This window comes from Capricornis sumatraensis, chromosome 7 (assembly GCF_032405125.1).
Source record: "Capricornis sumatraensis isolate serow.1 chromosome 7, serow.2, whole genome shotgun sequence".
Taxonomy (NCBI): Eukaryota; Metazoa; Chordata; class Mammalia; order Artiodactyla; family Bovidae; genus Capricornis; species Capricornis sumatraensis.
In genome coordinates this window covers 24,702,555-24,719,094 of record NC_091075.1, presented here as the reverse complement: position 1 = coordinate 24,719,094, position 16,540 = coordinate 24,702,555, and the positions used below count along the sequence as shown (strand labels likewise).

At 40.7% G+C, this 16,540-nt stretch overlaps 1 protein-coding gene and 1 long non-coding RNA gene across 8 annotated transcripts in view; one reads left to right on the top strand and one right to left on the bottom strand.

Annotated features, from left to right (window-relative positions):
• UBE2D3 (ubiquitin conjugating enzyme E2 D3) overlaps positions 1-4,278 on the bottom strand; it is a 29,608-nt gene extending 25,330 nt beyond the window's left edge. Inside the window, exons 1-2 of one of the 6 annotated variants that reach the window (XM_068975744.1) lie at positions 4,182-4,278; positions 2,735-2,889 (exon numbers count right to left, since the gene is read on the bottom strand). In XM_068975744.1, the coding sequence (XP_068831845.1) occupies positions 2,735-2,758 (24 nt within the window). In that variant the 5' untranslated portion in view covers positions 2,759-2,889; positions 4,182-4,278. Of the gene's footprint in view, positions 1-2,734; positions 2,890-3,663; positions 3,802-3,829; positions 3,946-3,970; positions 4,070-4,181 lie in introns of those variants that run through there. The other 5 variants (XM_068975745.1, XM_068975743.1, XM_068975741.1 and 2 more) reach the window with 5 other exon arrangements.
• On the top strand, positions 4,045-6,671 carry LOC138082429 (uncharacterized). Of its 2 annotated transcripts, XR_011145087.1 has the most exons (4): positions 4,045-4,113; positions 4,925-5,021; positions 5,723-5,908; positions 6,435-6,671. It is a non-coding gene; the product is annotated as an uncharacterized lncRNA (long non-coding RNA). The 2 variants fall into 2 exon arrangements; XR_011145088.1 differs by lacking the exon at positions 5,723-5,908.
• The last annotated feature ends 9,869 nt before the right edge of the window (positions 6,672-16,540 follow it).

The window sequence follows — 16,540 nt, the reverse complement described above, 5'->3', positions numbered from 1 at the left end:
ACCAACCAACGTGGGAGTTTCCATTTTTTGCTTCTTGTTTAACAGCCTTGTAAGATCACATTGTGTCCAAACAAAGAATACAAGAGGAAAAATAAGAGTTGACTGATAAGGTTGCTTGGTCCAAGAAATAAAATTGTAACATAAGCTTCAAGAAAGAAATTAAAAAACTTAATCAAATGAACTACTATTGATTAAAAATATACCCAAAATAAGCATTTCAATAAAATATCAACAAAGGATACAGATCGATCAACATTTAGAATCTGGGCAGCTGTAGGAAAAAAAAAATTTTTAAATAAAAAAGGTGCCTAAAATAAAGAGCATCTCCCATCAGAGCTGTCCATTTGCTAAAATTGTTTGAATCCGAGTTTTTGGTTTTTTAAGTTTGATCATGTGATTCTGACACTAAATAGCTGAAAACCAAACCACAACACAACTTTTCTATAGACTGAATCAATAATGTCCCACATAAACATTTTTCCAATTTTGGAAAGGATTACGTCTAGTTTCTGTATTATACAGACCTTCTAAGTATTTATAAAAGGAGACAGTCTGGTATTGATGAAGAGTACTAGACTAGAAAAGTTCTTTAATAAAAGCTCTTGAAAATTAAAAAAAGTAATATTAAAGTTGCAGTAATAGTATGAGTACCAGGTGCTAGGGATCTGTTCAAAGCCACACATGAACTGATTTAATCCTAAAAAAAACAAACAAACCTTGGGGACTCTATTCGTTTTGCTCCCTCATGCATCCTTAGTGTGATCTAGAATAGTGCCTGGTACATACTAAACACTCAATTATTCACAGCTCATACACAACACAGAGGCACACAGATAACAACTTGCTCAGTCTTAAAATTCTAACTGGAGCATTTTTTTGCTCCAAACTTCACACCCTTAACCATTATATTGCCTCTCTAGAGCTTTTAAATGATTAAAGTGGTGTCACAGCAGCTGGGTATCACCTGTAAAAGAAAAAAAACCAATGAGACCTTCCTTTAAAGTATTCTGTTCCACATGCATAAAAGTCTATGGATCTGAAATCATTCCATATCTTAGTGGGCTGGATGAATTCCCATAGAAAAAAGGTGTTGACTTGCAATGAATGCTATGTTTTGTAATAACTATACTGCAAAACATAACTATGCTTCTCCAATGTGTTGCTGGCCTTCAAAGTGGTCACAGAAAGAGGTCTGATAATTCTTTTTACTTTAAGCCTTAACTCCTAAACTCCTTTCCCATTGTCTCAAAAATAAAAAACTTATATTTCACATATACCCACAATGACAATGATGGCCTGAAATAAAATTCACCACTTCAACATCAATACACTGAAGCTCTAAACTTTTATCTTTCATAAAACAGCAGTTTGCCAAATATATTCCAAAGTCACACATTAAATGTAAAATTAAGCAGAATCAGGTCTATTTTTAGTAAAGCCAAGTCCTAGCCATTCCTTCCATGTAAACTCTTTTAAAAGAAGTAACCTAGCAAAACCAAAGTTTGCAACCCACAACCTTCTGTCTCCTAGTTTTAGTAAGACTGAATTTACTCCACAGCATTTTTTTCAAATAAGCTGGAAATACTCCACCCTCCTTGATTGTGCAAGAACCAAACACATCACACACACACGTTACAAAAAAGGGAAATAAAGTATGAGAGTTTGAATATAGCTAAGTCTTAAGTAGGAGGTCTCAGAGCAGTGTAGAGTCTGATATAAAAGATAACATTAAACAAAGATATTATTTCATATTACAAGAAGAGATGCCGGAAAGAGCCTGAACCAGTTAAAGCAGCCGCCATCTTAAAATGCGGGATAGAAGTTAGAGCAAGAAAATGAGACTAAACTACCGGAGGTAGAGGTTCCGTTCACCCCCCGAACCTCAAAAACACTATTTTTTTCAACTTGGAGCCACAGTTGAGCATCAAACCTCGTTGCATATGGCGAAGCAATTTCCCCAGAGAATGTTATTAAATGGACAGAGGAAAAAACAGGCACTAGCCTCCTCGTGCTGCCATCTCACTCTTTACCCTCCCCCCCTTCCCATGCCAAAGAAAAACGGAGCTTCCAGAAGGCTTTCACATCAGTTCCCGTTGTGCCTGATAAATAGCTTCGGGTGAAAAGCCCCGACTACAAAACATAGGAAGTGGCAACACTGTTGTCAGCCCATCTCCTCCCAACCCAACTTACGCTTGTGTAACCTGCCCAGAATCGACGATCACTTTGATTAGACTCACTCACTACTCTTAGCTGCCGAGACTTCTACCCTGACCCCTTTATCAAGTTTGGGCCCTGCCGATTTCTTAGATTTTCTCTTCTCTGAGTTTCCCACGTTTCTTCCTCCAGAAGGCTCAGAGCCTTCACATAACAACAAAGTTTTCAAGCAATGAGAATAGGAATGCCATGACATCTGCGGGAGCGTCTCTGGCCAAGTCTGACTCCCAGAGGGGACTAACACTTCTTACAGAAGAACCGAGGCGCCTGAAATCACTCTCCATCCCGAATTTGCACCGATTCCATTGAAACAAACTCAAGACAACACTCCTCACTTGCCAGAAGCGTTCTGTTCTTTGCAAACTGCATTCTTCAAAAAGTATATCCGCGTTCCCCATCCCCCAATGGAAGTAACCCAAGGAGGGATATTTCCATATTATACTGCCCCCCGTCAAGGCTTTCCACCAGGCTTAGCCTCCCTTTCATCCCACGACCCCATTCCCCTCAGCCCCAGGGATACCTTATTAATCCGTTTCAGCGCCATAGTCTGTGCTTTTCGTCTGGCTCCTCACTATCTCGGTGTGTGCTCGAAGGTCCGGCCAAAACTCTTGATTATCCCGGCGGCTGGGAAGGATTGTCTCTTCGTCTCACACCGGCTCTGCCAGACACAGGCGCCTTTTGCAAAAACGGAGCAAATCAGCACTCGCACAGGCCCCGCAGAGACCCTGACGAATCCAAGTCCCTCAGAAACGGTCGCGATCCGAGGTGGGTGGGGTGGCAGAGCCACTGCCAGCCTCTATGCCGTGCTCCGGCCCGAAGAGGGGGCCAGGGTGACGGGAAGAGCGGAGGGGTGGCTACAAGTTTGACTTCCCGGCCTCTAGAAAGGAAGAGACCCGGGTGGGAAAGGAAGAGGAGGAGGAGAAAGGGGTGGGTGCGGGGCAGGGTCCGGGGCGCAGCAGAGGAGGAGCCGGGGCCTAGTCGGCGCTATGCCGGCGTCAGTAGGGCAAAGAAAGGCAAGGGGGGAGGGGGGAACGGGAGACTCCGGACTGACGCCCGGCTCCTTTCGGTTTCTGCTCAAAGGTGCGCCCGGGAAGGGGAAGCAAACAGAGAGGCTTGAAGTGTGCCGCTGTCCCCGCAGCTAGAGCTATTCTGTGTCGCCCCTGACGCCACCGTACACTCCGCCTTCCAGCGCGCTCCCGCGCGCGCCCGCCCAGCCACCGCCAGCCCCCACGCGCCCGAGCTGCCCCTGAGGCTCCGGCTTAGGCGTGAGGACGCGCCCATTCCCCCTCCCTCTTAAGCAGAAGAGGCCCCGGCTTCTCTAGCCTTCCCACCCTACCCCACCCAACAGGCTGGTCACTGAAGCCACCGAAGGCCTGCATTTCCCCTTACCCGGCCGGCCAGTGGGCCAGCCTCCCTTCCCTTCCCCTAGCCGCCCACACCCACGCGTACAGAGGGGCCGGGGCCTCCCTCACGCTGCGGCCTCGGCCTCCTCCCCGCGCGGCAGCTGGTGCCTCCCCGGCCCTACGGGGCTCACGCGCACGACACAGCCACAAGATGTCCGCTCTGACGGAACTACTGCCAGCTGCCACGCTCCGCCCCTCCCCCCTCCTCCTGCCTCTTCACCGCCGCGTATCAGTCCGCCAACGCCGCCGTCGCGAGCACAGGACGAATCTAAGGCTGAAGGCGGACGGTTTCCTCCCCACGACACGGGCCGAGCGTATCTGTGCCAACCCCTTTCTCCTTTTCGGAACAGCACCTTCTTATTAAACAGATCGGAGGTTGGACTTGGAGGGCGGGGGCCGGAGGCGGGTCATGGGCTGGGGGGGAAGGGTAGACGACCGGCGGAAACCCTCAGACTCAGAGAAGCATCGAGAACCGGAAGGAGACCATGGCAGGAAGGTAATGGAAACAGCAGCTGCGCGGTCGCGCCCCACGCCCCTCCCGAAAGTGCCCCCCGATTTCCTCACTTGGTATTGAGGAGGCGGATCTCGCGAGAACCTCGAGGCTGGTTAACAGGAGCTGTAGCGCTGCAATGACTTAAGGGCAGTTTTGTGCACTCTTCCTGGTAGGGGCCCGCCCCCAAATCCACAAATTCTCGCGAGATGCCGATGGGCCACAGGCTCGAGCTGGGGCGGGCCGTCGACCGGGAAGCACCGCCCCTGAATGCTTATGCTGGTGGGAGGGAGAGGAAATGGAATTCCCCGGACTGGTAAGAGCGCGAGCCGACACATCCCTCTCTCACGCGCCCAATCAGGAATGTGCGGTGGGAGGAACTATGCGTTAATTACTGGATACCTTTAGTCTAGATTGAGTCTGCGTTTGAAGTTTTCTGTGGAGCAGGTGAGCGACATTGGCTCCCCTGCCGGCCAGGACTGATTAACCTCTGGGAGGAGTCGCCCCTCAAAATGGGAACAGTTATTTTAAATAGAAACTAGCAGGTCACTGATCAGCGCTCCCACGTGCGGAAAGTTAGTGCTGTTCTGACCCAGGGCCTAGAGGATCAACGCTGAGAAGAGAGTGCCGACTGACCAGTCCCCGAATTAGAGCAGCCTAGAAATTAAGCTCAATTGTGAATTATTAGGATGGAGGGTAGGGATTGGGGCAGGCTGTTTACTTGCCTTTGTAATCAATGGTCACCATCGCCAAGGTTTATGCATGGAAGTAGGCCTAATATCTTTTTTTTTTCCTGTTGCTCTGTTTCAATCCCTAGAGCCAGAAAGTTACAAAACTCATTCAAGAAATCAGAATTTGGAGTCCGAGAAACTGAATACTTATTGAAAATATCTGAAATATCCAGGGGGAGAAATGTAAGGTTTTATTATGCCGGTGAAAACAAAGGACGGGTGGTTTTGCTTTCCAGTATATCATACCTCAGGCAAAGGGTAACAAGACTCTAATTTTTAAAAGGAATTGAAAGATAAACACGGACCTGCTTAAAGTTTTCTAATGCTCCTTAATGGTCTCACTTAGAGTATGGAGGTCTTTAAGAATTAAATGGATATAAAAGTTTGTTTTCAATTTTTAAGTGTTAAAAAAGAAAAGCAGTAAGCTAGAGTATTACTTAATAAAAACTTCTTCAGTTCAGTTCAGTCGCTCAGTCGTGTCCGACTCTTGGCGACCCCATGAATCGCAGCACGCCAGGCCTCCCTGTCCATCACCAACTCCGGGAGTTCACTCAGACTCACATCCATCGAGTCGGTGATGCCATCCAGCCATCTCATCCTCGGTCGTCCCCTTCTCCTACTGCCCCCAATCCCTCCCAGCATCAGAGTCTTTTCCAATGAGTCACCTCTTCGCATGAGGTGGCCAAAGTACTGGAGTTTCAGCTTTAGCATTATTGCTTCAAAGGTATATTATTCAAGTGATCATAATAGCATCACTAGAGCAATTAGTGAAACTGCTTTTCAAACTAGTGTCTTCAATCACTAGGGAATTGTTCAAAAATGCTGATTTTGATTCAGTAGGCCAGGGTGGAGCCTGAGATTCTGTAATTCTAACACTGTCCTAGGTGATACAGATTACTCAGAGGACCACCCTGTGAGTTCCAGAGCACCGAAGTGCTTACCTCATGGCCTGCTGACACCTCTGCCTCCTCCCTCTTCCCTGAATAAAGCTTTCTTCTGTTCTCTCTTGTAACCAGTCTAATGTGGTAGATACAGAGGATTTGACAGGTGGAGTGAGAGAAGAAATCCAGGTTTGAGTTCTTGTTCCTTTGCTTCCTATTTGTGTGATATTGGTGAGATTACTTGTCTCAGTTCCTTCAGCACTAAAGTAGGTGTAATAATAGCTGTCCTTTCTCACAGGGTTATTATGTGCTTCAGATGTCATAATGCATGTGAAAGGGCACTGTAGAGTACAGTGCTGTATAAATGTTATTAATTGCTCAAACATTAACTGGCCATAGGGTGAAACAAATCTATAACAATAAGTATACTTATGGAACATTTATAATGTACCAGGTACAGTGCTTATTAACCTCCTTTTACAAATAGACTGATGCACAGAGAGATTAAGTTCCTGTCCCAAGGTCACAGAGCTGATAAATAGAAGTAGAATTTGAACCCATGCAGTTAATGCCAGAGTAAATTATTGAATGGAGTATTTATTGTCTCTTAATTTAGAAAGTGGAAGAGTAGAATGTTTTATATTTCTACTTTCAGTGTATCTGAAGCTACTTTTGTTTAACTTACTTCTCCCTCTGATTTGTTTTGCTCTTTCAGAAGCCAAGGTACAAGGCAGGAAATATTCCTACCTACTCAGTGGGAACGCATGATATCCGAGAGGTCCATGAAGAAAAGTCCACGAGAAGCTAATTTGTACTACCCTAATCTAAACAAACTTTGGTATGAAAATATAATGGACCATGTTAATGTTCTCAATTAACAGAGCACAGCAGACTGGGACAAATTTGAGGTCAGCTTTCTTATCTTTTTTGAGCCACAAACTACTTTAGCGGTCTGGTGAAACCATGGACTCTTCTTACATTTATGCTTTTAAATGTATAAAACAGAATTCATAGCATTACAAAATAAAACAATTTGAAACAAAATCTCAAAATATTAAAGTAAAACAAACTGTTATTTGTGTGTGCCAGGTCTTAATTGTGGCATGCAGAATTTTTACTTGCATCACACAAACTCCTAATTACAGTATGTGGGATCCAGCTACCTGATCAGGGATCAAACCGGGGCCCCGGTATTGGGAGCAGAGCCTGGACCTTGAGGGAAGTCCCAAGAAAAACAAACTTTTGATATGGGAATATATGTCCTTTATTATTAACACAGTAAGATCTAGTGACGGCTCTAATCAAGATCAAATTTTTGAGATAATAATAAACATAAAATTTCCAGAGTTTGCAACAGTTGTAATGTGATACAAAGCATCTGTGATTCCTGTTGGGGATACATATGTAGGTACAGCTGTTTGCTGCTTTCATTCATAATTGAAGGAAATGCTACTTTTCCCTTGAGAGATTTAGTGAATATAAAGATGTAATTTTTTTAATTCAATTTCACACACTCCCTGAATTCTATTCATTGACTTAATGTTAACAAATCCTTGGGTGGAATCAAACAGGCATATTCCTGTTGGTAAGCTTTTGAGAGATTGTGAAGTTTTAACATAGAAATATAATTGATATTCATAATAATACTGATTTATTAAGAAAAAGTTTACCACTGGTATACTCCTGTTTAGAAGACATGGAAGCATGTTATAGGGTAGGAAATAAATTTATTCCATTTGTTTTATTTTTTGATGCCTACAGATGTATTCTTTGGGTTTCTCAAGCATTCCAGATAATTTAGGTTTTACTGTATCACTCTTAATTATTACACGCTTTTACACATAAGTCATGGTGGAAGAATTGCAAAATGAAAATAATAACCAAAGATGAAAGATATTAAAAGTAATATATATTTAAAATTCTTAATAATACTTAACAATTATTTGAAGTACTATGTGCTGGGCCCTTGAATTCTTTATCTCATCAAATCCCCATTGCACAGATGAAACATTCAAGGTCTTACAGTTACTAAGTAATAAAGCCAGGATTTAAACCTAGGCAGTCTGATCTCCAAGCTCTTTTTTTTTTTTTAACTTAAAATATAGTTGAAAAGCTCTCACTCTCAGCTACTAAGGTGTTTATTTTTTACCCTTCGACTGTTAGCCAACTTTAATTTGCCCACTAGTGTAACAAATACACATTCACTGCCTCAAAATGCTTTCACTGGTATATAGCTGATTTATAATGTTGTGTTATAAAAGGAATTTTCTAAATTCTCCCTTTGCTGTGATATTGCTTATATCCAACACTACCTTTAAAATAAGTGGGCTATCGGTTGAGGCTAGAATATAGTTTGTTTTACAGAAATTTTTATAATGGGATTTTGCTTAGAAGATGAAGAAATCCACTCATGTCTTTCCATGCCCTACAAACATACTTTCCTATCTGAAATTAAACCTCTGTATTATAATGGTGCTACTGTATTTTTTATATTGACTACTATCAGGGTTGTAGCCAGGAAATTACTGCATGTAAATAAATCCTAATATATGAAGTTCTAGATTATCCATGCTTAATGGAGAGAAGTGATTATGTAATCCCAAATTCATTTTTTATTTGGCATTAGAGTAAATTTATTGGCTGATTATGCTCTCTATTTGTATTTACACTAGCAAACATATTTCTACTCAGTTTTGTTAAGGTTAAAATTAAAAAGACCATGGCTTACAAGTATTTTGATGTTTTAGGAAGCAGTTTAGGAGTAGCTCAGATTTTAAAACACCATTCGCATATCTGGTAATATACAGAACCCACTTGACAGTTGCATTTAACCTATTTGAGTTACAATGATGGAAATGTCCCCATCTAACAAAAAGAAAATAATCATTTTTTATATTGTAGTGTGCAATGTGCTAAAAAAGATTACAGTTTTAAATATTGAAATAGTTACATTCAGAAATTAAAAAAAACAAAAATACTGAAGAGCTGACACAATCTCTTCCTTCTTAATATTATATTGAAATCTTTCTAATTATGATAGATCGGATTTTCTTGCAAGAAGTAGCATAAAACAGGAGAATATAAAGAATGAAGAAAATTAGCATAAAAATGGCAACAGAATAACTAATCCAAATTATGGAGTCCTAATATGAATTCGTCAGTGTAGCCACATTATTGTAATAATGTGAGTACAGGGGTTAGTTAAAATGTAGTTAACACAGACTAGTACATATACTTAACATTATTAATACTATTAATATTACGTCTGTATTTTCAGATCTTTGTAACTTTGTCACAAGATTTTTTTTTTTCCTTACTGAAGTATACTTGATTTACAGTGTTAGTTTATGGTGCACAGTAAAGTGATTCAGTTGTACGTATACTTAGATACTCTTCTTCATCATGGTTTATTAGGTATTTGTCTTTAACTTACTTAGTATGATAATCTCTAGGTCCATCCATGTTGCTGCAAATGGCATTATTTCATTCATTTTTACAACTGAAGAGTATTCCATAGTGTACATATACTACATCTTTATCCATTCATCTGTTGATGGACATTTAGGTTGCTTCCATGTCTTGGCTATTGTAAACAGTGCTGCTGTGAACACTGAGTTGTATCTTTTCAAATTAGTTTTCTCTGAATATATGCCCAGCAGTGGGATTGCTGGATCATATGGCATGTCTATTTTTAGCTTTTTAAGGAACCTCTATAATGTCTTCCAGTGGCTGCATCAATTTGCATTCCTACCAGCAGTGCAGGAGGGTTCCCTTTTCTCTACACCCTCTGCAGCATTTGTTATTTGCAAATTTTTTAATGATGGCCATTCTGACTTATGTTGTCACAGTTTTATAGCTTGCTAAGGACACTGGCTCTAATACAGTTTATGCCATTTTATTGATTAAGTTATAAGTGTTATGGTCCAGATTTAATATAAAGTTATGCATATGTAAACTGGATGTTTCCAAATTCTACTTGGAATAGGTAATATGGACCCCCATCTCAAATGTTATTTGATATTTTTTGCATAAAAATCAAATTAGACTTTATATCTTTCCAGTTCTGAATTTTATTTTGTAATCAAGACAAGTTAGTGTGGTTTAGGAGACTTATTTTCATGCTGAGAACATCGTTTGACCTTAAAATAAGATGATTTTTGGCACATAATGAACCATGCCCAAATGTAAAGCTAAAAATTAAATTTGAGCACTTTGCATGTAAAGAGTTGTATACATGAATCTTCATAGTATTCATAGCTGCCAAAAAGTGGAAACAGCCCAAATGTCCATCAGCTAATAAATGCATAAATAAAATATGGTGTATCAATATGATGGAATTTTATTAGTTAATAAGAAAGAACAAAACACTGATATTGCTACAACATGTGTCTAGAAACTTGAAAACATACTGCTAAATGAAAAAAGACAGACATGAAAGGCCATGTACTGTATGGTTCCATTCATATGAAATGACTAGTAGATGACTAGGGGCAGGGAGAATGGGGAGTGGCAGCTTATGAGTATGTGGTCTTTTGGTGTTGGAGAAGACTCTTGAGAGTCCCTTGGACTGCAAGGAGATCCAACCAGTCCATTCTGAAGGAGATCAGTCCTGGGATTTCTTTGGAAGGAATGATGCTAAAGCTGAAACGCCAGTACTTTGGCCACCTCGTGAGAAGAGTTGACTCATTGGAAAAGACTTTGATGCTGGGAGGGATTGGGGGCAGGAGGAGAAGGGGACGACCGAGGATGAGATGACTGGATGGCATCACTGACTCGATGGATGTGAGTCTGAGTGAACTCCCGGAGTTGGTGATGGACAGGGAGGCCTGGTGTGCCGAAACTCATGGGGTCGCAAAGAGTCAGACACGACTGAATGACTGAACTGAACTGAACTGAACTGATGAAAGTTAGATGATGATGATTACATAACTGTGAATATTCTGAAATTCACTAAACTGTACACTTTAAAAAGACTGGGCATTATGGTATGTGAATTACCTCAATGTAGATTTTTTAAAACTAATGAATTTGAACAAAAATATGAGATCAGTCTGAAATAAGAATATTCTTATTACTGAATATTTTCAGTATCTCACTTCTCAGGTTATTGATGATAAATGGCATCCTTGTAAAATATAAAAAATTTTCATCCAGTAAGAGATTTTTCCTTCAATACAAACAACAATGTAATTTAGATTTGGTTTTAATATAATAATCATTTGCTGTCAGTCTTAAGTTTGGAGGTATTTTTATCAGTATTTGCATAAAACATAGTGATTAACATTAATTTTAAATAGCATATTTTATTGAAAGTTAAAGTTCATGATTATGATCAGAAATAGAATACATCTGATTTTGGTATACTCTAAATATAGAAATCTTTCTTTAAAATTTCAAATAAAATCAAGTAGTTGAAAATTGGGAGTAAATCATCTAGATAAGAAATTTGAGGATTAGGTGCTATCAAATGACAAAATTAAAACAACTTAGTAATGAGTTTGATGTCCTTTATTCAAGGAGAAACAATCTATAGATTGAGGGTGTAAGCAGTGGAACACTCTTTCCCTTCGCCAGGGATTTTAGACAAGAGGGAGTTTTATAGATCATTAGAAGCAGCAACACCGAAATGGAGCCCGGTGGCCTCAGAGGGAAGGGGTTTTCTTGTAAGGCCAGCAGGTCCTGTTTTCTAGGTCAGGTGAGCTATTTAAGCTGAGCTGGAAGTCTGTGGTTGGTGTATGTTGGGTTTCTAAGGTGTTCCATGTAAGGCAGGCTGACTGACTAGGTTTGTGGGATGGGCTGAAGCCACTGGGGTGGCCGCTGTAATTTTGGGTTCCAAAATACAAATTAGCATTAAACGCACTTAACTAAAAGTAAGGAATTCAAATTAGAATTACTTCCCAACATTAATGACACTGTTTCTTGTTTCAATAACAGTCTACAAAATCTAAACACAGATGTGTTGTAATTTAGAGCAAAATGATCATTTTACCCATACTGAATTTGATTATTTAAATATATAGGTGAGAATATATAAGACAGTGATGATAAACGTGAAATTCTTCCATTAGAGAATTTTAAATTAGGTGTGATTATGGGAATGTTGTACTGTGTGGTTCTAAAGAATCGATATATATAGTATCTGAGTGGCTTAATGGAGCCACATATGGGAGGCTTTTAGTTTTTAATACTATCTAGTACCTGTTGATTTTTTTCATTGCAGGGAAGTAATGATTTAACACATGGCACAGTAACAAAGAGTTGAAACTTACTAAGAAACATTCTACTACATCTAAAAGATAAAAACTTATAAGAATTTAGCTCATTTGATGTTGAAGTATGATAATTTCAGAGATATCCCATCATAAAATGTATTAAATCTCAATGATTAAGTAATAATGTGAATGGGCTTTATCATATATGCCCAGTAAGAACAGCATGATACCATGATACAGGTTCCCCATCTTACAAAAAGACCTATATAAGAAAGAACGTCATTGCTACAATGCTTGATCAATTCTCCAACAGTAATTTAGACACGAAGGCCAAGAGTTAAGATATAACTAGATATTTGAAGGTTTATATGAATTTAGCCATTCCTTGTTTCTATTCTGCACAAATGGAGAGAAGGAGAAGACTACCCTGGAGTATTTTCAGGGTAGGGCTAAATGGGTACCCCTGGCTTGGACAGGGCTGTAATTAGGGACAAAAGGGATGGTTAAGGACACTGGAGACTAGATGGAGAGATTTACAGAAGTAGGAAGGAAACTGTCAAAGGTAGACGTCCCTTGAGGGAACTGGAAGTGAAGAGGCAACCTCTTCCTCTTCCTCTTCACTCAAGCACTACAAGGTCTCCTACTCCAGCTGGAAGAACAGAATTCAGGGTGCCACTGTTACAGTGGTTCAGTTTCACATAACTTAGTTGCCTTTTTTTGGTATTAATACTTGCTTAAAAATCTGGTCACTATAACATGTTCATATATAATTGTTTTGCCTTCCCCCCAAATTCCTTATTTACAGTTTTAAAAATGTGGAATTATAAAATGGGACTGCTTTTGAGGTGAGTTGTCAATCAATGATACTTAGGATATCCCCGGTGGTGCACTGGATAAGAATCTGCCTGCCAGTGCAGGGGACACGGGTTTGATCCCTGGTTTGGGAAGATTCCACGTGTCTCGGAGCAGTGAAGCCTGTGGCCAAAATTCCTGAGCCTGTGCTCTACAGCGCATGAACTGCAACTGCTGAGCTCACACGCTGCAACTGCTGAAGCCCACAGATTATAGCCGCTGCTCTGCCGCTAGAGAAGCCATCACAACGAGAAGTGGCACACTGCGATGAAGAGCAGCCCCACTCACGGCTACTGGAGAAAGCCCACACAAAGCAACAACCAACCAGCGCAGCCAAAAATTAAAACATTCTTCAAAAAAAAAAAACAACCTGATATTTGGGTCTGAGTAGGCTAGGTGGTGTCTTCAGATTTAGGCTGAAGGATGTTAATGTAACAGATTTGTTGATAATCACTCCCATCTTAAGTGTTCATTTAAAAAAAATATTGAGTGCCTGTTATGTGCTAGGCACTGAGCTAGATGTTGAAGATACACAGATGAAAGCCAGCTGTCACCTTTAGGAAAAATTTTTGTGTAGGGAGCCCATTAACTATGAGATCACCAATAGGGTGTATACAATACTATAAGCACATATATAGAGTAATATTGTGCTCACTGAGTCATGTCTGACCGGAGAAGGCGATGGCACCCCACTGCAGTACTCTCGCCTGGAAAATCCCATGGACGTGCTCCGTCCATGGGGTCGCTAAGAGTCGGACACAACTGAGCGACTTCACTTTCACTTTTCACTTGCATGCATTGGACAAGGAAATGACAACTCACTTCAGTGTTCTTGCCTGGAGAATCCCAGGGATGGGGGAGCCTGGTGGGCTTCTGTCTATGGGGTTGCACAGAGTCGGACACGACTGAAGTGACTTAGCAGCAGCAGTCATGTCTGACTCTTTGCGACCCCATGGATTGTAGCCCACCAGGCTCCTCTGTCTGTGGATTTTCCCAGGCAAGAATAATGAAGTAGGTTGCCATTTCCTTCTCCAGGGGATCTTCCTGACAGGGATTAAACCTGAGTCTCTTGTGTCTCCTGCAGTGGCAGGAAGATTCTTTACCACTGTGCCACCTGGGATTATACAGTAATACTGATATACCCAATCCAGCTGGAGATGGGGAGGCTATCTTCAGAAGGGAGTTGTATTTAAACAAACAAAAAGAAGGTCATGCCAGGAGGAAAAAAAAAGCAATGCTCCTAGGCAGAGGGAACACCGTGCAAAACAATCAAGAGAACTTGGCCTGATAAGTTTTGGGAATTACAAGTTTCTAAAACTTTGAAAAGTAAGTTTCCAAGGTACTTTGGTAGTTTAGAAAGTACTTTGACTACAGGAAGAATAGTGATGGTGTGTGTAGGGGTGGGAGGGATGAATGAGCAAAGATGAAAAGAGACAAAACTTTGCCAAGACAAGCCTGGATATCTTGAGGGCCTTATAAGCCATGTTAATGAGCTCAGATTTAATTGTGAAGGGTATGGGATGAGGGAATTAAATTTTTAGCATAAAGTCATGATCATATTTTAATCAGGAGAAGATAACTATGATAGTAATGTGAAAGATACAGCAAAAGTGTATGTTAGGATGGAGATTAGAGGTAAAGAGACCAATTGAGATGGTATTGAAATAATCTAGATGAGTTGTGATTGTGAGAAACACCTAAAATAGTTGTAATAATTGCTGTTAAAGTGCTGCACTCAATATGCCAGCAAATTTGGAAAACTCAGCAGTGGCCACAGGACTGGAAAAAGTCAGTTTTCATTCCAATCCCAAAGAAAAGCAATGCCATAGAATGTTCAAACTACTGCACAATTGTACTCATCTCACACACTAGCAAAGAAATGCTCAAAATTCTCCAAGCCAGGCTTCCACAGTATGTGAACTGTGAACTTCCAGATGTTCAAGCTGGATTTAGAAAAGGCAGAGCAACCAGAGATCAAATTGCCAACATTCGTTGGATCATCGAAAAAGGAAGAGTGTTCCAGAAAAACATCTACATCTGCTTTATTGACTATGCCAAAGCCTTTGACTTTGTGGATCGCAGCAAACTGTGGAAAATTCTTCAAGAGATGGGAATACCAGATCACCTTACCTGCCTCCTGAGAAATCCATATGCAGGTCAAGAAGCAACAGTCAGAACCAGACGTGGAACAACAGACTGATTCCAAATTGGGAAAGGAGTACGTCAGGGCTGTATACTGTCACCCTGCTTGTTTAACTTATCATGCGAAATGCCAGGGTGGATGAAGCACAGCTGGAATCAAGATTACCAGAAATATCAATAACCTCAGATATGCAGATACACAGGACTTCCCTGGTGGCTCAGACAGTAAAGCGTCTGCCTACAATGCAGGAGACCTGGGTTCAATCCCTGGGTTGGGAAGATCTTCTGAAGAAGGAGATGGGAACCCACTCCAGTATTCTTGCCTGGAAAATCCCATGAATGGAGGAGCCTGGTAGGCTACAGTCCATGGGGTCGCAAAGAGTCAGACATGACTGAGCGAATTCACTCACTCATGCAGATGACACCACCTTTATGGCAGAAAGCAAAGAACTAAAGAGCCTCTTGATGAAAATGAAAGAGGAGAGTGAAAAAGCTGGCTTAAAACTCAACATTCAAAAAACTAAGATCATGGCATCTAGTCCCATCACTTCATGGGAAATAGATGGGGAAAGAATGGAAACAGTGAGATTATTTTCTTGGGCTCCAAAATCACTGCAGATGGTGACAGCAGCCATGAAATTAAAAGACACTTGCTCCTTGAAAGAAAAGCTATGACCAACCTAGACAGCATATTAAAAAGCAGAGACATAACTTTGCTGACAAAGGTCCATCTAGTCCAAGCTATGGTTTTTCCAGTAGTCATTTATGAATGTGAGAGTAGCTGAGTGATGAAGAATTGATGCTTTTGAACTGTGGTGTTGGAGAAGACTCTTGAGAGTCCTGTGGATTGCAAGGAGATCCAACCAGTCCATCCTAAAGGAAATCAGACCGGAATATTCATTGGAAGGACTGATGCTGAAGCTGAAACTAGTATTTGGCCACCTGATGCAAAGAACTCTCTCACTGGAAAAAGACCCTGATGCTGGGAAAGGCTGAAGTCAGGAGAAGGGGATGACAGAGGATGAGATGGTTGGATGGCATCACCAACTCAATGGACATTGAGTTTCAGCAAGCTCTGGGAGTTGGTGACAGGGAAGCCTGGAGTGCAGCAGGCCATGGTGTCTCAAAGAGTCAGACGTGACTGAGTGACTTAACTGAACTAAACTGCAGTAAAGACACATAGTACAGGGTATTTAATGGGTAGAGAGGGGACCTTAAGAAAAAATTTTTGAGGTTTCCCCTTCAGTTATTTATTAGAATGTAATAATAAAGTCATATATATATATATATATATATATACATATACACACACACAAATATATGACAAATAACATATAATACTATAATAAAAATAACAAAATACTTGATATAAACTTTATGCTCTTAAGTTTACATATTAAATGTGGGAAAATGTAAACTAACAAAATTAATATTTATATGCTACTTGATTTTTATTCTTTACAAATTAAATCACCCCTTGAAACAAATATAGAGCTGACTGCTACAATTTAGGTTCTTTTATATTTGGCATAACTAACTGCTGTGTTCTATATATAGTGACCAGCTTTGTCTACTAGAAACTTTAGGAGACCTTGTTCATTCTTTCACTGATGTC